The sequence below is a fragment of the Diadema antillarum genome, unplaced genomic scaffold, assembly GCF_040938485.1.
Source record: "Diadema antillarum isolate AM-2024a unplaced genomic scaffold, OU_Dant_1.0 seq00000979_RagTag, whole genome shotgun sequence".
NCBI lineage: Eukaryota > Metazoa > Echinodermata > Echinoidea > Diadematoida > Diadematidae > Diadema > Diadema antillarum.
Genome location: NW_027271819.1, coordinates 1 through 23,071, shown reverse-complemented (window position 1 = coordinate 23,071; position 23,071 = coordinate 1). Strand labels below are relative to the sequence as shown.

At 39.4% G+C, this 23,071-nt stretch overlaps 1 protein-coding gene across 1 annotated transcript; it reads left to right on the top strand.

Moving 5' to 3' along the window:
* The first annotated feature begins 4,275 nt into the window (after positions 1 to 4,275).
* LOC139742098 (mitochondrial import inner membrane translocase subunit TIM14-like) lies at positions 4,276 to 12,230 on the top strand. The gene is made up of 6 exons (XM_071652661.1): positions 4,276 to 4,384; positions 7,606 to 7,657; positions 8,153 to 8,214; positions 8,908 to 8,984; positions 10,549 to 10,619; positions 11,870 to 12,230. The coding sequence occupies exons 1-6, from the start codon at positions 4,382 to 4,384 to the stop codon at positions 11,941 to 11,943; spliced, it is 339 nt and encodes a 112-aa protein (XP_071508762.1). The 5' UTR covers positions 4,276 to 4,381; the 3' UTR covers positions 11,944 to 12,230.
* The last annotated feature ends 10,841 nt before the right edge of the window (positions 12,231 to 23,071 follow it).

Sequence of the window (23,071 nt, the reverse complement as noted above, 5' to 3'; positions counted from 1 at the left end):
TCTCCGCTCCTCCTCTTCTGCCAGACCCCTCCGTTCATCTTCCTCTCTCCAATTACTTCATGGCCCACGTACAAAAACCCGTTATGGTGACCGAGCCTTCTCTTCCATTGCTCCCACTCTTTGGAATAAACTTCCTCTTTATATTCAGAATGCCTCATCTGTCGAATCATTTAAAATTCTTCTTAAAACTCACCTGTTTAATCAGCTGTAATATTTTTTTTTTTTCTGGAGGCGCACACAGCTATCAATTATTGTACCATTGTATCACATGTATTTTTCTTTTCTTTTCTTTCTTCTTCTTTTGTTACTGTTAACGTTAATTTTGTTAATGTTATTGTGTTTTCTAGTCTATTTGATTTTGTATGAGTAGCAAAGTGCGCTTAGAAACGTCAGTATGAAGCGCCACATAAATGCAATTATTATTATTATTATTATTATTATCCTCTCCCACACCCTCCCCTATCGCTCTCTCCGCTCGGGCTCGGTCGCTTCGCTCCCTCGCATAGTAACCGCTCCTCCTCCCCCCCCCCCCATCATCAAATCCTGGCTACGCCATCTAAGGGTGGGGGTGGGGGGACCATCATCACCTCGCGTCCGGCAGGCTCCCGCCCCCACTGAAAAACCTTCCGTGGCCCTTGCATTTATGTTAGTATGCCATGAAGGTCTACAACCTCAGAAAAAAAAAAAAAAAACATTTTGAATACATACTGCGGCTTATGTTCATCTGTTATAGTGACGTTCTTGAAAAGCAGAGAGAGAGAGCGGTGAAAAGAATCGCTCTAAACTGCTTTTGAAGTTTTCGCTCTCAAAATTCTGTGGGAAACGTACCTATCGTATGCTACTGATAACAAAGTTTTAATTTTAAAGTTAATTTGTTCAGGCATTGTGCTTCCTACCATGTATTCTCAATAAACTATCATTGCATTCATACTATTCACAAGTGTAGATCCTTCTGAGATAGCTATAAGCAACGGCGTAGCCAGGATTTCATCTTAGGGGGGGCGGTTAGTCTGCGAGGAGCGAAGCGACCGAGCCCGAGCGAGCGGAGCGAGCGAGGGGGGGGGGGGGGGAGGGTGTGGGAGGGGGGTTTCCCCCCTCCCACGGTAAGAACTTTTTGCATTTTGATGTTGTAAATGGTGCAATTTGATGCATGTTTTTGCGCGTTTTATCGACGTGAAACAGTCCCACTTGTTTAAGGTTGCAGTTTATTTTGATGTAGATTATTATTGAACAATTTGCCTACAAAATGCTATAAGTTAAATACACTTCTTGTACTCTTTTCACTGAATATCATGAACGCGACTGAACCCGAGCGAGCAGAGCGAGTGAAGGGGGAGGGGAGGGTGTGGAGGGGGTGTCCCCCTCCCACGGTGAGAACTTTTTGCATTTTGATGTTGCAAATGGTGCAATTTGATGCATGTTTTTGCGTGTTTTAATGAGATGAAACAGTCCCACTTGTTTAAAGTTGCAGTATAATTTAGTGTAGATTATTATTGAACAATTTGCCTATAAAATGCTATAAGTTAAATACACTTCTTGTATTCTTTTCACTGAATATCATGAACGCGACTGAACCCGAGCGAGCGGAGCGAGTGAAGGGGGAGGGGAGGGTGTGGGAGGGGGGTGTCCCCCTCCCACGGTGAGAACTTTTTGCATTTTGATGTTGCAAATGGTGCAATTTGATGCATGTTTTTGCGTGTTTTAATGAGATGAAACAGTCCCACTTGTTTAAAGTTGCAGTATAATTTAGTGTAGATTATTATTGAACAATTTGCCTAAAAAATGGTATCATTAAAATAATCTTCTTGTATTACTTCTTTTCACTGAATATCATGAACGCGACTACTGAACCCGAGCGAGCGGAGCGAGCGGTGGGGAGGGGAGGGTGTGGGAGGGGGTGTCCCCCTCCCACGGTAAGAACTTTTTGCATTTTGATGTTGCAAATGGTGCAACTAGATGGCGTGCATGTTTTTGCGCGTTTTATCGACGTGAAACAGTCCCACTTGTTTAAGGTATAGCAGTATATTTTAGTGTAGATTATTATTGAACAATTTGCCTATAAAATGGTATACGTTAAATACACTTTTTGTATTAATTCTTTTCACTGAATATCATGAACGCGACTGAACCCGAGCGAGCGGAGCGAGTGAAGGGGGAGGGGAGGGTGTGGGAGGGGGGTGTCCCCCTCCCACGGTTAGAACTTTTTGCATTTTGATGTTGCAAATGGTGCAATTTGATGCATGTTTTTGCGTGTTTTAACGAGTTGAAACAGTCCCACTTGTTTAAGGTTGCAGTATATTTTGATGTAGATTATCATTGAACAATTTACCTACAAAATGGCATAATTTGAATACACTTCTTGTATCAATTCTTTTCACTGAACATCATGAACGCGACTGAACCCGAGCGAGCAGAGCGAGCGAGGGGGGAGGGGAGGGGTGTCCCCCCTCCCACGGTGAGAACTTTTTGCATTTTGATGTTGCAAATGGTGCAATTTGATGCATGTTTTTGCGCGTTTTATCGACGTGAAACAGTCCCACTTGTTTAAGGTTGCAGTATATTTTGATGTAGATTATCAATGAACAATTTGCTTATAAAATAATGCTATCATTTAAATACGCTTCTTGTATTACTTCTTTTCACTGAATATCATGAACGCGACTGAACCCGAGAGAGCGGAGAGAGCGAGGGGGGAGGGGAGGGTGTGGGAGGGGGTGTCATGTTTTTGCGTGTTTTAACGAGATGAAACAGTCCCACTTGTTTAAAGTTGCAGCCATAATTTAGTGTAGATTATTACTGAACAATTTGCCTATAAAATGGTATCATTTAAATAATCTTCTTGTATTAATTCTTACACTGAATATCATGAACACTGTCTGTTCAGCAGTCAAACAGAAAAAGCATGCACACGAGGGTGTAGATAGGGGCATATCCCCTCCCACACGAAGGTGATTTTGCGTTTTCAGACCAGGGGGGCATTTCATCAACGAGTTCGTCGGAGTTTTCACCGACAAATTTGCTATCAGCCAATCAGACGCAAGGATTTCATTAGCTTTTAACAGTTGTCAGTGTAAATCCTTGCGTCTGATTGGCTGATAGCGAATTTGTCGGTGAAAACCTCCGACGAACTCGTTGATGAAACGCCCCCCTGAAATTCAGCGATCTGTTGCAAATTTTTGGTGCAATACTTTTTATCGAAGTGATAAAATCACGGAATTTAGCTCTTATTCCGAATGTGCACCATCTGTGTGTATGTATAAAGTCTAGTGAGGTATATATAGAGGAAGGGGGATTCCTCCTCCCGCTCGCAGAGCTTTTGCGTTTTTAGAATTGAAATACAGCGATCTGGGTATAGCCACAGTCTATACTTCTATGCATGGTGGAAGGGGGGGGGGGGAGCAGGGAGAAGGCGTGGGCGAGTGTTATCCCAACCCTTCCCTTCCGATCAAGCTTTTGCCTTTTTAAGGTTGAAATTGAGATATCTCATCTACGCATTTTTGATGGAGTCAACATTTGGGAAATCACACAAAAAAAAAAAAACTGATTGGGGAGGGGGCTGAGGGAGGAAAGGGTCGATTAAAAGGGGAAATTCCCCTTATACATGAGGGAACCTTGAGTTTTCGGAATATAAGTGATAAGTCTTGTGCACTCAGAATTATTCATAATTTTTTTGTAAATCTAAAAAGTGTACTAAGCTAGGGAAAGAGGCACAGAGGGGGAGGGTTTGGGAGGGGGTATTCCCCTCCCAAGCACGAGAGATTTTGCATATTTTGAATTGAAATTCAACGATCTGGTGCACACTTTGAGTGAAATATTCAAAAAATATCTTATTTGATGAAAGGTTGCAAAGGAGACCCGCTTCATGTGCATGCATATACAGTATACACGCATTTTTTTTTTCCGCCTCCCAAATCCCCGGTCCAAATCTTAGGGGGGGGCGATCGCCCCCATCGCCCCCCCCCCCCCCCCCCCCCCCCCCCCCCCCTGGCTACGCCAGTGGCTATAAGAGAACGAGTATTTACTGGTCAAGATCTAAAGTAGATCTCCGATTTAGGCAACTTTGCCAAGGAACGGACGGGGTATGTCCACAGCTGTGGGTATATTGTGTACAGCAAACAGTGCTCGGATGTTGTACACCCGTGGCTCGGATGAATGATGGTGCAGGTGCAGCTTGCTCATGACTTTTTCAACGTGGTTTCTTATGCGCTATGGCTATCGAATGCGACCAGTGTTGTTGCGCAAAATCGGCAGGCTTACGCAAGAAAAGGCCTGTATGTCGTGTCGTGCGGAGCAGAGTCAAGCGAGAAGAACGATCCATGATCAGGCTTTAAATTAGATCGAAGAAATCTGGCAACGAACTCCTTTGGTAACACGTACAAAAATGGTGAGTATCAGTAATGATAGTAACCATGGTGGTTTACTGAAAATGTTGAATTCTCTCCAAAATATAAAATAATTGATAGATTGAAAGTGGTGTTCGAAGGCATTGGCATTATCTAAGTCCCACTCGTTGAATATCGTGTTGGGTTTAACTTTACGATTCAGAGAACAATTTTAATTGCAGTTGAGTTGCTATAAAACTGGCAGGAATACCTATTTCCTAATCATGTCTTTTAAATTATTGACATTCCAATTATTTTCTGTGTAACTATAAAATTTCATATTAAGAATGATAATGACATTCATTCATTCAAGCGTATGGCATCGTGGGCATGCATAGCACAACTTTACTCAGTAACCGCACGTCCCACCACACCAGCGACCCCAACCCGTACGACCGAGTCGGGGTCGCAATGCATGCAGCCCTTAGGCTATAGTATGGCTATCGATGTACCACCTGATATGGCTTAGTATTTTGGTGACCAGAGACCAAAATACAGGATTTTTACATGGAAATTCGTAGCCATACTGTTAGATAAGATACAATCAGAGGCGCGGAAATCGATTTACAATATGATCATCTGTTTTATAAGAGCCCAGTGAAAGATTTTATCAGAGGTTTTAGTCCTGCAGTTTGTATCATTGTACAACTTTAATACACTGCATGCGCAAACAGCCTTGCTGTCGATTGGGTATGGATAAAACGTAGCACATATTATAATACACAATGTATGGGTGTGGAAAAAAAATCAGGACGGCTACATGTAGCTGAGAACTTAAACGAATATTCATTCGTGCATGCGCAGATCATTTTACTTATGTGATATGTTCAAAATGGCGAATGAACCGCATCTCATGGAGATGATCTCAAAGATGATGACGATTAATCTTGTTTTTGGAGGTAATGGTGAGGGATATAGTCACCATGAATATTCAACAATATGGTATTACAACATGTGGCTTTCGTTGCGAATCCAAGTGTTGTTTTGAACGATGAGTTGTTTACAGAATTGCAGTGCACTCGATTACTTCACTATTAAACTGCATACAATTGGTTAGGGTGCTGTTACTGCAGCGCCCCGTGCCGGGGTTAGGCACAACTCTAGTTCTACTAGGGCTAGAAATCTGGTTAGTTAAACGTCTGTTCGACTGATTGGTTGCTTTAGCAAATTTGACCACAATGGCTCAATGCAGTCCAACATTTGACATGCCTGCTAATATAGAAATTTATGTATTTTTGTGCATGGTCAAATCATGGCACAGCTCAGGAGGTCAAACCTTGGTTCGGGTGCCCATAATACACTTGTTTCAAATTCAACTGGTACTGTAAGAGTGAATATTTTCGCCCGAGTAATTTTTCACGCTTGGCGGGGTAAGATGTATTTCTTGTGTTTTTGATGCCATGGAATTAGGACATTAATTATTGTAACATGTGGCATGCAAAAATATTTGTTTGCTTTCATTTTCGCGCTAGCTTCTGCTTTGCTCACTTTTACAGTACTTTACATTTTAATCTTTAACCGAGATTCTGAATGAATGCTGCTGTCACACAGCAGTCGGGCTTCCAGTTCTTGGCTTCTTGCTCTTGTGGTCTAGACTCATCCTTTCTATTACTTTCATTACCTCCGCCAAGGGAGGAGGTTATGTTTTCATTACCGTTGGTTTGTGTGTTCGTTAGTTAGTTAGGTAGTTAGTTAGTTTGTCTGTGTGCAAAATAACTCAAAAAGTAGTTAACGGATTGGGATGAAACTTGCAGGAAATATTGAGAATGACACAAGTAACAAACGATTAACTTGTGGTAGTGATCCGAGAATTTTGGGGGAATTAATGAAGGATTTTTGCTATTTTGGCAGGTAGGGTCAATGAACTTGGGAGTTCAGGCTGCGCGTATTTGAGGTTTGCATGCGCGCACTAAAGTGCGTGCTCTAGTTTCTGCTAGGGCGAGGCACGCCATGCAGCTGAGGGTTTATGACGTAACAAAGGCTATATTGGGAAATCATGTGACTTTCAGCACACAATGCGTGGAAATCACTGATATCTCCATTGGAAGAACAAGATCAGTGGTCGAAATGAGCTGCATGCTTGGCGGAGGTCTGCGCTCTCAGAGTGCTTTTCTATTTTCTTTTGGTGTTATTTTCTGACAGTTTCTCTGGCTCTCTTCAATGCTGTCAGCATTTTCGTCTACGTGTATTATAATGTGGAGCTGAAATGTTGGTTTCTCCATGCTTGGTCCAGTCTCCATTTGAAAGTGATCACTAAGGGGGCATTGACCACATTCTCTGGCAGAAAATTCAATTCATTTATTATTCGTTTGCTGGAGGTTTTTTGCCTGTGCTTGGTCTTGCAAATGTTTCTGGTGAGCTTCAGTATACCCCCTTGTATTGGAAGTAGCATATTCAAAGAAGGCATTACTTGGGGTTCTGTCCAGGCTGTGGATGATCTTATATACCTGGATCATGTCACCTCGTCTCCTTCGATATTCAAGGGAAGGAAGGCTGGGAGTCTGCAGTCTTTCTATGTGTGGCATGGTCTGGATGTCAAGAGGTCATTTTGATGCCTCACCAATTCATTACCAACAGATTGATTACATTATCTAGAGCTTCAGGTTTCAAACTTTTTTGGTGTGAGATGATGAGAAACCTCTTAAGTACAACCTGAAATATGAAAGAGCGTAATTCTAAGAGAAATTTACAGTTTAAGTGATGAAAATTGGGCTTGAAATGGCTGAGATAGCCGAACATTGCAATCTTAATAAAATGTGGGACCCACCTTTCATTAGGATCATTTTGTTTTACTTTGTTTCTTGATATCTCAGCCATTAGAAAACTGATTTTCATCAAATAAACTTTGTAGTCCTCTTTGAATTATATGCTTTTTGACATTTCAAAAGTAGATCCTAAGTGCAATGTATCTCGCAAAAAGTTTAAAAGCTGAATCCTCATGTCAACCAATACTACACCATCCCTTTAAGGTGAGAAAAGGTGCACCAGTGCAGAAGGCAGAGTCAGTGTTCACAACTCATGCATGAATTGATTTGAGAAAGTTAATTAATAGTTTCCCCCAGCAGCTGGCCTTGAAATACTTCAATAAAGTGTTTGATGTCAATATGTTGTTGTCGATGAGTTCCCACTTTGTAGAGATTTATCATCAGAACCACATTAGGCACATAGAACTTGTTAGAAGATGTTGGTAATGCTTTGCATACATCTCCTCTATTTCCACTAGGCATCATCGCTGATTGTAGCTGGACTTGGGCTTGCAGCCGCAGCATATCTAGGTAATAACACCTGGCCTGGACCCTTGTGTACCTCATTAGTCTATTGTTTGTCTCATTGATATACATGTATACTTAATTACTGCTCGAAGGCATTGTGTAATAAGAGGACTCCATTGTATGCCTAAGTTTTTCCACTGTAATTACATTCTTTTTCACTTCGGCAATAGGCAATTGAGGAATGTTTATGATTTTTACTGATAAACAGAATAAATGATCATCTTTGTTCAAATAAAGTGGCATTGAAGTAAAAACAATCAGGTAGTAGACTTTCATCTACTGTGATATAAAAAGCTGAGGACTAAAGGTGATTGCCTTTCTATTCTGAAGAAAGCATTTGTACCACAGTTACATGTCTTACATCTCAATTCAGTCCACTGTAGTAGTATGTAAAGAAGCAAAGAGTGATCAGGTGATGATACTGAGCTAATGCAAGATGCGTCATGCTTGGAACGAGAATTTTGATTGAAATATTACATGTATGATATGGCATTGCAGGGAGGCTAGCTCTACAGACTGGGAAACTTGTTCAACAGAATGCTAGCAAGATGCCAAAGTTTGTAAGTATCATACTATCATGATGGACATTTAAGTTTGCTGTATATTTTATTGCCGTTACTTTGTGGCAAAGGCTTCATCTGTGGACCCTCATCTGTATGAACATGTATTCATGGGAATAAGTCTCATTTCAAATATGCATGTTCTCAGGCCTGAGCATAAGATTTTGTTGTTGTTGTTGTTCATGGATTTGCTTGTAAAGCAAAAGAAATGTATGTTCACCAATGGACATTATCATATCTGTTATTAATGAAAGCAGTAGATTATTATGACAGTTGATTTACAACCTCCAACAACATTTCCTCTTTCTCTTGTGTCATTACAATAGAGAGTGAATTTGCATTGTATCAATATGTTTGCATGTTGCAGTGCATCAGTATGCAAAAGTGGGTCACACATTTTCTCCTGATATCTAGAATTACTGAGTTTTTAATGTATATTCCAAAAATTTTGAAAAAAAGAATGTGAATGCACTTCTGATCTGTAAAAGCCAGATATAGACTGACACAAAAAGAAAAGAAAAGAAAAAACAACAACCCAAGGTCCACACAATAGTCTACATTTTTGTTTCAACTACTGAACCATGTTTAATCCTGACAAAATGAAGTGATTTTTGAATTTACACACACTGAACTAGTTTAATATTGTATTATCATTATCATGATTTACCTGTGTCTTTTTGTTCCTTTGTCCAGAATTTCAACACATACTACAAGGGAGGATTTGAACCAAAAATGTCCAAAAGGGAAGCCAGTCTTATCCTTGGTGTGAGGTTAGTGTCCTTGTATACATGTAACATGCTATAACAAAAGATTCTGAAAACCGAGAGTGGTCAATTTTCTAAAAAATTATATGACATTATTCCCTTACTCTTTTGCTTTAATTTCATATATAATGCAACTCATAAAAAAACTTGGTTGAAGCGATATTGATGATTTTATGAGACAATGTTTAGTGGTCTAGGAAATCACAGTTTAAAAAAAAAAACGCCTTCAAAGTTTTCTTTCCACTGCAATTGTGATCAAGGGGAGGCAAGACAGTTTTCACCTCTTGACAATACTGTAGAAGGTATGCTCCTAGCAACATCCACAATGTTCATTCAAGCTTAGCGCCAGCGGTCTACGCACAACCAATCAGTGACCAGGATGCCACACACTGACCAAGACGATCACTCCCAAGTTGCTAGGGCGGAGTCCATCTTGGGCACATTTTTGTTCTGTTAAAAATCAGAAAATCATGGCCCAGAAAAACACTAATTTCTTGCCTTTCCTTTGTTCATTTAGCTTCAAACTTTTAGCAGAAAATAAATGAGACATTAGATTACAACATTATGCAAACACCCCCCCCCCCCCCAAAAAAAAAAAAAAAAAAAAACATTAAACAGAAATTTGATGGTTTTGACCAATTTTGATGATTAAACTTAAAACTAGATTTTCTTGGCTCAGCCGTCAGGGGCTTTTGGATCCTTTTCTTGTGGCAGGTCACCGGGCTACTTCTCTGTTTCATAACCAATCAAGAGACTATTGGGTAAATCTGTTTTAGAATGAAGAAATGTTTGAGGTTATACTGTGTAGTTAGTCCTTATCAAAGACCGAAAAAAAAAAAAAAAATTAAGGAAGTGAAAAGGAAAGTCAGAGAGGGAGAGAAGAGTATTCCACAAAAATTAAATATTCATGAAAATTACACATTCCATCAACTTGACTGTGACATATAGGGTAGCAATTATTCCCCCTGCTTTCTGAAAGCGGTTAGTCAAGTGCTCTTTCATTATGCTAGAAAAGTGATTTTTTTTTTTCTTTATATTGTTGTCAACACATAGGCCTACATCATAACCTCTAGTAGTCCTCTGTACCAGCGGTTCCAACACTAAAACTATAAAAATTAATAGCTGTTGCAATAATTGTCTGATTTCCCTCAAGCTTTCACTAATTTGTTGTACTAATGTTGCTGCTTTCACTCGATCCACATTGCTCTTAAGGTTTGGATTCCCTTGAAGATTCTTATCAGCTATGAATTCAAGCTGATAGTGAGTGGATGTCTAGATTGCTGAATTACCACACATGCTGGTAAACCTTAGTAGATATGAAAAAAAAAAATGCAGTTTTGCAGATAAGAAGAGTTTGTTCTCTGAGGTTGCTCTCCAAGTTTTTCATGACTGAAGAAGGCATCTACTTCTAAAATATCATTTCTCACCATGAATTATTTGACATGAAACACTTATAGTGTGATATCTTAATATCAAAGATCTAGATGTATGAGTGTGAATGAAACCTGCTTGTTTACTCATATTGAATGGGAGCTACTGCATTTATTTGAATCATGTGTTTGTTCTTCAGCGCATCTGCGAACAAGAGCCGGGTTCGTGAGGCACATAGACGGATAATGCTTCTAAATCACCCAGATAAAGGTAAGACACAAAAGTTAAGGGGATGATATAGTTTTGGTTGAGATGGGGATTCAGGTTTTAACTTTTTGTGAGATAATTAGTAACCACTTTGTTGCTGGATATCTCAGCCCTTTCAAAGCCAATTTTCATCCAATAAACTTTCAATTCCTCTTTGAAATGCATGATTTCATATAAGTGGTTTCTAATTATCTCACAAAAAGTTCAAACCTGAATCCACATCTCAACAAGAACTATACCATTCCATTAAGTGTGTGTGTGTGGGGGGGGGGGGGGGGGAAGGAGGAGGAACTCAACAGGTTGTTTGATCTAAAAAGCTGGCAAACTCTAAAATGTCAAATTTCTTCTTTGTGGAACTGTTATATGCTCCAGTCAAATTATGGAACCAAGCAAACCAATCCATGAGACCAACCTGAAAGAGTAAACACCCTTCCATTGCTCTTTGCTGTTTGGAATGTGTAATTTTTTATATAGGAAGTATAAGTGAAGTTTCGTCAAACAGGACTTATTGAGGTTGAGCAGTCTCTCTTCTCCCATTCATTAGTCTTTCAACTTTTTTTTTAGTAAGTCTTCTGTTTAAAAAAAAAAAAATCAACTAACAAACACTTTTAATATTGAAATAATCCCAAAGGCAGGCATTTTGTTATATTCTATAGACAGTGATGTGCTGTGATTGTACATGTTTGGCTCAATCTGTCTTTCTGTTTCCAGAGCATTTGTATTTTTCAGCTAGAAAGGGAGAATATGATCAGTAGAATTACACTTCAGTGAAGTCATTACTGCATAAAGTTCTGAAACTGGGGAGCTGATAAACGTAGCCATTAAAGTGACCTGAATAGTCATCAATTCATGCGCTGGTGCTTAAGTGCGTATCTCACCGGGCTTGAAACTAGTTTGCCACTCCAGATTTTGCTACTTGCAGAGACGTCTCTGCGACGTCTCTGAGACGTCTCCATAAGTTGCGGAGACATCACGGAAACTAATCATATCTGGGACTGCTGAGACGTCTCTGAGACGTCTCAGAGACATTGCCGAGACCTGCTGGAGACCAGAAAAACTGGTGAGAGGTCGCGGAGACGTCTCCGCAACTCTATTTGACGCTGTTTGACGTACTTTAGAAACCACGTGACCCATCTGCGTACAGAATCTAATCTCTAAGTGCAGAATGCAGTCTTTCAGTAGACCCACACATTGGAATCTTTATTTTAATGCTACTCCTTTCTCTTTTTGTCCTGCATTTTTCTACCTCCCAGGTGGTTCTCCATACATTGCTGCAAAAATCAACGAAGCCAAAGACTACATGGAGAGCCAAGGAAAGAAGTTATGAAGCTCATCGCCATTCCTTGCTGGTGGCACCAAAGATCCTACACACTACGTAAGATGGCCAACTCTCCCAATTTTACACGGCCACTGGTGAAATGGAAGTGGCTGTTTCCCGCAAGCATTGAGCGTGTATAGATCAAACAAGTGTTAGCCTTTTGCAAAGGCAGCTTGCAATAATTTGCGGACGTGTACAGTCACAGCGAGTGTAGCGACCTGTGAGCAGAGCTGAGCGAGCTATGTTCGAGTCTACCGTCCTCTGTAACCAGGGAAGTGAGACAAAAACTAGCTGGGCACCGTCTTTTGGAAATCGAAATAATGATAAACCTGCTGATGTTTTGGTGTTGCTATTGATGCACTTTAATGCACTGCACCAATTCTTAGGTTTACTCATGATTCTTTACAGAAAATTCCTTTCTTCTTGTCTTTTAGCCTGTCTTGGTCCTACACAAACATATCGGGGAAAGTACAGCTCACCTGGAAACTTTCCCCGCTCATCGCTAGTTGGCGCACTCCTTACAAATCCTATAATTCCAAGCGGCAGCGTTTCACTTTTCGACTGAGAGTTGACCATCTTATAGTGTGTAGGATCTTTGGTGGCACAAATTTACTTTGAAATGGGATTGGACTCTTGAAGAATTTGATATCAGAGAAACTCAGAGATTATTTATGAAGATCTTCCAGCTTTATACTCCTGACAGACGGAAGGAGATCCTGATGGAGTGGAATTTCTCCAGAAGCTTGATAAAGTGTTGGAATGATGAGCTGAAATGGTTTCAACAAGTGGACTACATGCGTGATTATGGCAGTGCTGTCTATCACTTGTTTCCTCATTTGGAAATGGTTACACTCTGCATTTCTTGAAGTGTTAAGGGAAATGAAATTCGCATGCATTATTTGTTTACAATGACTTGTGTTTTTTAAATGTTTGTTTGCATTTGAGATGAAATCTGCTCTCTGAGAGAACATGTGTTCCGATAAACAGGTTCATGTAACCCCAAAAGGACAAAAAAGCAACAACAACCCTGTAACAAGTGCCTCTGCACTCTTTCTTTCTTGGTAAAATTATGCGGTGCTTTTGGACACATTATTGTTTAAACTATGTGCACCGCTTAAAGAAATCAGCTAAGATAGTAACCAGATGTCAACCCACTTTGGTATGGCTACTTTTATATGGATTTAATAACTTTTTTGTTTTATGTTTACGTGTCGGCAAAAGACCTCTCGATGACATCCCTATGTGCTTTGAGCACTCTCTGATAAACTAAATTGTATCAAATTGTGTAAGCATGAAATCTGTCAGTGACTGAAAATTAGTGACTTTTTTCTCTTCAGGCCTGTTTTGGCCCCTGAAATCTTCCAACATTAAATTTTGACGGACTGAAAAAGAAATGTAGTGGCCCCAAATTAAAGAAAATCTGATAATTTATTTTAAATTTTAGATGTCCGATCAGGCCACCTGGCCACTGCCACGTTGAGCCCTGGAGTAACTCTAAATTTTCATAAAATGTCAGATTTTTCAGAGATAAAAACAAGACATGATGTTGATCCACAGCATTTGCATAGCACCATATATCTGTTGCAGAAACATTCAAAGGCGCAAACTCCTCCAAAAGAGTTAGCAATTGAATGCCTGGTGAAAAATGTTGCAGAATGCTCACATTGTGTAAATTTTTGTAGACATTCTCATGTCTTGGTTCTTCACATCTGAAGTCTGATTTTTGTCATTTTTGCAATCATTTCAAAGAAACTTCAGACAGGTATACACTTGTTCGGTTGTTTATTTGTTTATTTGTTTGTTCGTTTTGTTTTGTTTTTGTCCCCGCCGAACGAGTTCGAGCAGGGGACTATGAAACGGGCTCCGTACGTGTGTGTGTCCGTGTGTCCGTCCGTCCGTCTGTCCGTCCGTCCGTGTGTCCGTGTGTCCGTGTGTGCGTCCGTGTGTGATCAAAATCTTCAATTTGCTACTTCTCTGTCATTTATGAGCCAATTTTGATTCTGTTTGCTTTATATGATAGCACTACATGGGAGCTTTGAAACTTCTACACAGAATTTCAGTCGTGACCTTTGACCTTGACCTTTGACCTTTATTGTACATTTTGCTACAAAATGCTACTCCTTCGCCATTTCTAACCCGATTTCGATTCCGTTTGCTTTATGTGATGGCACTAGGTGAGGGCTTCAAAACTTCTACACAGAATTTTGACCTTTGACTTCTTTGACCTTTGACCTTGATTTTTTGACCTATATTGTACATTTTGCTACAAAATGCTACTCCTTCGCCATTTCTAACCCGATTTCGATTCCGTTTGCTTTATGTGATGGCACTAGGTGAGGGCTTCAAAACTTCTACACAGAATTTTGACCTTTGACTTCTTTGACCTTTGACCTTGATTTTTGACCTATATTGTACATTTTGCTACGAAATGCTACTCCTTCGCCATTTTTAACCCGATTTCGATTCCGTTTGCTTTATATGATGGCACTAGTTGAGGGCTTCAAAACTTCTACACAGAATTTTGACCTTTGACTTCTTTGACCTTTGACCTTGATTTTTGACCTATATTGTGCATTTTGCTACAGAATGCTACTCCTTCGCCATTTCTAACCCGATTTCGATTCCGTTTGCTTTATGTGATAGCACTAGGTGAGGGCTTCAAAACTTCTACACAGAATTTTGACCTTTGTCTTCTTTGACCTTTGACCTTGATTTTTGACCTATATTGTACATTGGCTACAAAATGCTACTCCTTCGCCATTTCTAACCCAATTTCGATTCCATTTGCTTTATGTGATGGCACTAGGTGAGGGCTTCAAAACTTCTACACAGAATTTTGACCTTTGACTTCTTTGACCTTTGACCTTGATTTTTTACCTATATTGCACATTTTGTTACAAAATGCTACTTCCGGCGGGGACATATGTTACGCACCGCGTAATTTCTACTTTTCCTTGTTTTTTTTTTTCAGCCAGTATTAAGTGATATATTATGCTTCGGATGACATTTGAGAGCTTATAAAGTTGTCACCCAAAGTGCAAAGTATGAATTACTTGAAATTTACCCCTTTTTTGTCTTTAGATGGTATCAGGTAGAATTCATCCACATGATCACTTAAATTCGGTACACTGTACTCTGTTCTTTTATTAGTTTCGTAGTGTTCATGTAGCTAATTGCCTCCATTATCTTGGCGATTTTTCAGTGAGCACTGCAACTTTGGAACCAAAATGGAACATAATCATCTGGGATTTTTCAAACAGCTAGTAGGCTGTCAATTCAATGACTGCAATGTTTGTCTGGTAATGTTACTAGAAACATTTGCATGCAACACAACGCTTACACTTTTGACTATGAAATCCACAAAAGCTTGATTGTTTATCATTCTGCCAACGAAGGTAATAAATAAGACAGGTGCCTTCCAATTCTTATGTTTTTAGAGTGCTATATTGTCGAGAAATGAATGATATGACATCTGCACTGTGTTTTAATGTACACTGTATTTATAATTTCTCATTGTGTTAGAGACCTTATTCTCTTCAAACCAGGAAACTTGTGGAAATGAAGCATATTTGAAATAAATGAGAAGAGAAAAAAAAGAATGCACAAATTTCCATCTTATCTCTTGTCACTGAACTCAGAAATATTTTGATCTTTAGCTATCAATGCATGTTTTTTATACGATAAAAATTGTGAGGGCATGACTGTCACATTATCAGTTCGCTTATCTGAATATTCATTGGGACTGGTCAAAAAATGTTTTCTGAAAAAATATGAAATTTTAAAATGACATATTTCGATTTTTGCATTTTTGGAAATCTCTTTAGGAAATTTTTCTTTCTTTTCCAATTACAGTGGACTCCCGTTATAACGAAGTCCTCGGGACCGGCAGTTTTCTTTCGTTATATCGGAATTTTGTTATCCTAAACCGAACAAATAAACAGTAGAAATACATAGAGTGGATGACATTGCAGCACAAATTTTTGTGTAAATGTGTATCAAATTAATTACTAAAGGCCGTGTCACACCGTTCCGGGCAAGCTACGCGGGCTTGTGGCGAGGAGGTAGTTTCCAGCACGTAGAAGATTTTCAGCGGGCGAACAAGAATGTTTGCTATTTCCATTCATGCCTTGTCATACCGTATCTGGGGAAGTTTTGCGGCTTTCACTCCCCTGAGCTCTCCGCGGTTGATCCGCACCTGACAGTATCTAGCGCGTATCTCGGCTGTAGTTGCCCGGAGGTGCTCACGCAAGTCCGATTTAACCGCAGCCAAGTTTTGAGCATGACCAAAACTTTTTCCGGGTGAGTCACGGGAATGCCCGGAGAGGTCCACGCAGAACGCCAGTAGGAGGCCCTTATCGGCAGCACTTACCAGTCAACTCCCACGCAGGTACTTCGCAGTCCCGTATGCAGCCAAGATAATGAAATTCTGTGGGATTTCAGCCATTCCATCAGAGGAATTTCTTCACTGAGTTGTCAGCCCCATGCGGCTGGTACAAAGGTCACACAGTATACTCGCAAGTATACAACGCGTCCAGCAAGTAAGACACATGCGCTGACTCGCTCAAATCATTTCCCGCCCTCAGGAATGTCCGGTATGCTAGAAAATCCCTACACGCCACAAGCCCGAGTAGCTTGCCCGGAAAGGTGTGACAGGGCCTAAACATGGTTGCGGGTAAAAAAATATGCTTGCGCACCTCCGGGCGACTACGGTTGAGATACGTGCTAGGTACTGTCATGTGCGGATCATCTACGGGGGCCTCCGGGTAGTCAAAATTGTTTTTTGCAAGTCGCACGCAAGGCTTGCCAGGAAAGGTGTGCCTTAAGAGTTTTAAACAGTATGAATGAATGCATTCTTATGTCTAAATGAATAATTGTATAAAAATCTCGAAGGTTATGCAGGTGTGTGTGCGTGTATATCTGTTTGTGTGTATGTGTGTAATCATGCAAAAATGTAGGTGTATATCACACCACGGTCGTAATCATTCTCCTGAATTATAATTCAGGAGAATGATTATGTACTAGGTATGTATATGTATATATATATATATATATATATATATATATATATATATATACATATACATACATAATATGATTGTATACACATTATGTTTTATAAATTAATTTTTTTTTTCTCGGTGGATTTCCTCCTTACCTGCCAATCAAAGGAAAACGGGTGCGTCTTGTCTGCACTTTTTCTGTGTACATGTTCAGCAGTTATTCAGCGATATTAACTGTATACTGAACCAACCACGTAGAGTGGTTGAACCTAGAGACGAGCCGAGATCGACATCACTAGTACTTCGACCATTTTTGACATACTACTTACTAGTACTCGACGTACGAATCGGTTTTATTCGCACGTTCTAAACATGGCAGATGTGTCGGCGTCGAATTTATGCAACAGCGCCCCTTGGAATCACATTTCCGTCCTCCTGCCACTGAGGACAGTGGATTTCCCACTTTTGAACCTTAATACATGATGTAGTTCGAAAACTATACATCAGATAACACTGTCGTTGATATGAGCAACAGCTGAATAGTGTACAATTTAGTTGGAGGTAATTTGAATATGAGAGCTTGAATCAGTTTCGTTAAATCCATGATCAATTCTAAGATTAAGTTCCAGATTTTGGTCAAAATCAATTTGAACCCTCTGTACAAACTTGAACTTTACACAAGAACCAATGATGTGTATGTGAGTGTGTGCTTACAATGACCCTGAACAATAGACATAATACCACGAATACCATCTTTTCAGAGCTCTGCAGCTGACTAGGTTTCTGGACTCTTGCTCCAAGGCACATGGATGCTTTTTGATAATTTATGATGGGTTGCCAGGGGCACTGCTGGTCCATGGGCCAGGCCAGATATTGGTACCATCTGAGGTGGCAAAACCTTTTTGGTGTCAATTTGTTTGTCGGGCATAGATATGCTTATCAAGCTATGATAGCATTTCCAAATGAGTAGTTTAGTCATAATAAATGAATTTTTAACCAATTTGGTCTCGTTGTTATATCCCTATACTTCTGAATCGAAACTAACCGCTATACAAAGAAGAGCACTGTCTTCTATATGTTCCATAGAGCTGTAAAATGCAGGTCTATGGTATGTTCACAGGTGTTCTGTTGTAAACGCGGTGCGCTTAGTCTTTATTCAAGGCAGCGAAGGGAATATCCAAAGGTTATGATGTCCACAGCGCTTAGTCTTTATTCAAGACGGCGAAGGGAATATCCAAAGCGTACGATACAGTGTATATCCTTTAATCTAAAAACAACAGAAGCAACAAAAGCAATTCCTCTTGAATTTTACCGTATTTTTCAATTATTTATCATTTTCCGGCGAAAAACGCTACGGTGAAAACGCTGATACCACGCCAATGTCGCTTTATTTACCTCCAACAATATAAGATAATGTAAAAACAATGTACCGGTACACTACGATACATTATAATGAATAATATTGTAAATGAACAGAGTGATTTTTGTTTAAAACTGATGTATTTGTTGATAGGGTAGTATAAAAACAGTAAAGATAATCCCTTTTATGAGGAACTTTAGATATGATAACGGTACATTGGTCTAGATGAAGACTAAGCGCACCGCGTGACAGCTGTGGACATCATAACCCTTTGGATATTCCCTTCGCTGCCTTGAATAAAGACTAAGCGCACCGCGTTTACAACAGAACACCAGTCCTGTGGACATACGGAAGACAGTGCTCTTCTTTGTATAGCGGTTAGTTTCGATTCAGAAGTATAGGAATATAAAAACAAGACCAAATTGGTTAAAAAATAATTTATTATGACTAAGCTACTCATTTGGAAATGCTATCATAGCTTGGTAAGCATATCTATGCCCGACAAACAAACTGACACCAAAAAGGTTGTGGCCACCTCAGGTGGTACCAGCAACCCATTTTTCGGGTCTTGGCCCATGGACTATGCTAGTCTGAATTCATGGCAAACAAAATTGTAAAGAGTAAAATGCACGCGCGTGAAAAAACAAACAAGCAAACAAACACATGTTTCCAAGTGCTTGTATACACATCATTTCAGGATGAATAATGACTAGCTGTGATAATTACTGTTTGAACTTGTATGTGATACGTGGAGCTTGATATTGAACCTAAAATATGATTATTATGTGCAATTGCATATTACGACACACACACACACATATGTATGTATATATATATATATATATATATATATATATATATATATATACATATATATATATATATATATATATATATATATATATATATATGTTTATTTATTCATATGTTAGACATGCATTATATACAATTATTATATAAACTTTGCAGAAGTTGATATCACATATAAAAGCCGACAAATCTCATGCGTCGACAGTCAAAAAGTCTCGGGCCCTGTTTTACAAAAAGATATAATCGACTATAAATGTCCTTACCACACAGGCTGCCATAGACTTACAATCGAAATCAACTACATAATCAGTTATAAATCTTCATAAAACAGGGTCTCAATTTGTCTTTTGTATTATGTACTCTCTAAAAAAATCGAGTGAAAATATTCACTCTTAAAGGAGTGAATACAAAAAAGAGTGAAATTAGAGTGAAATTGGAGTGAATTTTGAGTGAAAATGTTCATTTTCACTTATTTTGGAGTGACCTCAGGGATCACTCGAAGATTTTGGAGTGATCCCTGCCGTCACTCTAAAACGAGTGAAAATGAACATTTTCACTCAAAATTCACTCCAATTTCACTCTTTTTTGTATTCACTCCTTTAAGAGTGAATATTTTCACTCATTTTTTTCAGAGAGTAGGCCTATATGTGTATATCTATATAGTTATTATTACATGTATATTTTTCTAAGTGAGATTCTTCGTGAAGATCGACGTTTACATAATTATCGCCTTGATTTTTCAGTCCCAACTTGAGAAATAATGTTTCATTTCGTTCAATCGTAAGTCGACAGGTGCACACACTAAGGGACCGTTAATGAGCAGTAGCAGTAACAGTAACTAACTGTACATTCATGGCAACAGACATTGAGAGTCATGGGATTCGGTCTGCTTATTTTCATTTATCTCTCCTCATAATGCTGATATTGGCAGACCAAGCTTCGTACCTGTAACTTCAGCAAGTTTTGCACATCACCATAGGCGCATAAGCATTATTGAGTACCGGCGGCGGGTCTTTCCTTACAGACACAAATTATTTTGCTGTGATTTCAGCAAAACTATGTAATCCTTTGGACATACTGTTCAAGTGCAAAGAACTAATTGTGGAGCTAGCCTTTTTGCAAAGGCAGCTCGCTATAATTTCACACACGCACGCAGAGTGCAATGGACTCGCACGCACAGCGCGCGACCGGCGAGCTGCCGCTGCGAGAGTTTAACAACTTCTTCCAGAATAAGGGCAGATGTCGTATTTTGAGAATTGATATTATCTGCTGGCTATTATGTGCTTTCTTTTGCAAAACTTTGTTGACATTAACATGGTGATCATCAGCAGTTAATATCAATTCTCAAGATATGACATCTGCCCTTATTCTCGAAGAAGTTGTTGAACTTGACAAAAGTAGGATTTGTGTAGGTGTGTCTACATAGTGGTGTGCGTGTTTGCGTCTTTGTGTTTCTGCACAAGTCTATAATATACTGCTCCGTTGGTCCTTGACTTGAATAAATGAGATATGAGTGGTTGCACTCATTCAATGGCTTTGTGTTTACTCCTTGGTTTGATTAACAACCTCTCTGTGCGTTTCTACTTCCAAAAGTCCTATTCTTGGTACATAATGTGCATTGTTTATCATTATTGCATAGTCATCAGGCATTATCAGTCACGCGCAACATTGCATTGGCCTACATTATGGCGTGGTAAAGTTGCAACCAAGTACACAGACATGTCTCTCACCCGTAAGCTACGCGGGATTTTCCAGCACGCAGGATGATTTTATGCGGGCAGACAAGGTTTTGGGCTAGTTTCACTTGCGTCCTATACCTGCTGGACGCGTGCTACTTACGTTCTACTTACGTTCCAGTTACAGACGGCGTAAGTTCACTGCGAAGTACCCGAATTTTACCTGCGTGGGAGTTGCCAGCGAGGTGCGTCCTACTACGAGCCGCCTACTGGTGTTCTGTGTGGACCTCTTCGAGCAATTCCCGCGACTCACCCGGAGCAGGTTTTGACCATGCTCAAGGGTCTGACACAACTTTCCGGGCAAGCCTTGCTTGTGATTTGCGGGGGACATTTTTTTTTTTTCTATCCGAGTTCCCCACAAAAATTTGTGAACGGATTTATATGAAACTTGCAGGAATAATCCATAATGGTACAAAGGACAGAATTTTGGTAGTGATCCGGGAATTTGTATGAATTTTTGAAGGGTTTTTCTTATCCTTTAGCAAATAGGGTTAATGAACTTGGGAGTAAATCATATCTTAGGTAATAAGGGAATAGACAATGACAAACCTCTCTTCTGACGTTGTAATGATTTGTTTATTATGGTCTACAGGGGGCCTACCCGAAATTCCATCATGGAACACATGCAAGAATGTGTCATAAACATGTGTCTGTCAAACTAAAAGAAGATAGGCGAGACCGTGTTATCCCACATATCACTGATTAACTTCAAATTCTCGGTTGCAGTTGTAGTTGACATGCCGTATTTTTTTTTTGAAAAATGAAAAAAAAAAAACCCGCAGATTTGACTAACATATTATCCAGTATAAGTGTCTATGAAGCAAACGACAATCAGATTTATACTTTGCAAAGTCTTCGCAAAATAATGTACACAAACCAAAGGAATTACAGATTAAATACGAAACGGGACCCCAATAAGCCGTGGATAACTTTTGGCATTATGCGTTCCATAATCAAAAACAAAGACTCGGTAAGAAATAGTCAGTTAACAAATCGCCACAGACAGATGGCGTTATATGAAATTTCGAAACAAACTACATAGTTTACTTGAAATTTCTCGAAAATGTATTTTGAGAAAATATTACAAAAGTGTCTCTCTGATCTATAAAAAGACATGGTCTGTTATAAATGATTTGATCGGTATACAAATCTCGAACTCTCCCACATTATATTACTGTTGAAAGTGTACGACAACTAAAGCGTGGCTGAAGTATTGATAATTTTGTTGTTGTTGTTGTTGTTGCTGGTGTTGGGGAAAATGTTGTTTCAAAAGTTGGCACATCTAATATTGACTTTAAGATTCTTCTTACTAAAGATACCCAGTAAATTCGCTTTATGTTTACCCACAAATGAAGTAGAAATACATATAATGTTGTCAATGATATGAAATCTAGTTTTTCTACTGGAATTGATGGGCTCAGTTTGAATCTTTTCAAACAAAACATCCCGTACATACAAATTCCATGAACTTAATCATTTGTAATCTTTCACTTTTTTTAATGGAGAATTCCCTACCGCCATGAAACTAAGCAAGGTCATCCCCGTTTGTAAGTCAAGCGATGCAAATACCCTGAACAATTACCGTCCTATATCTCTTCTCCCCTACTTGTTCAAAGTTAGAACGTATTGTCTACGATAGGCTCTACATGTACCCGCTGCATGCTATAAGGGTTAGAACCAACACTTGCTGTCGGGCGGAAGCTCGGTGGTCTAGTGGACATGACGCCTGTCCGGTGATCAGGAGGTCGTGGGTTCGAATCCCGCTAGAGTATGTACGCCCATGATTTTTTTTATCATGGCTACTACCGAAACACTTATCAATTCAGTGCTTATTTACGTCGATGCAGGGCAATTTGTCAATCAGTTGCAATGAAAGCATCTCGACGGAAGAATTTCATGAATTTGAATAAGTACCTGACTGCCAATTACTTTATCATTCCCCGGTAATTTGGCTTCTGTAAAGAGTACTCAATCGAGATGCCTTTTCTTCATGCCATGAAACTTATTTTGTCCGTTGTTGTGAAAATGTAGGGATTGGAATTTTCATTGACTTGAGCAAAGCTTTTGATGTCCTTAAAAGAGACCCCCGGATGATTTTCAGATTTTTGCATTTGAACAACTATAATTAGTTATACTGAGGACAGAGTTTCAGAATTTATGATAATTGGGATGAAGAATAAGAATCTTTTGAAATTTATAAAAAATTGCAATGAACAAGGATGATGACATGG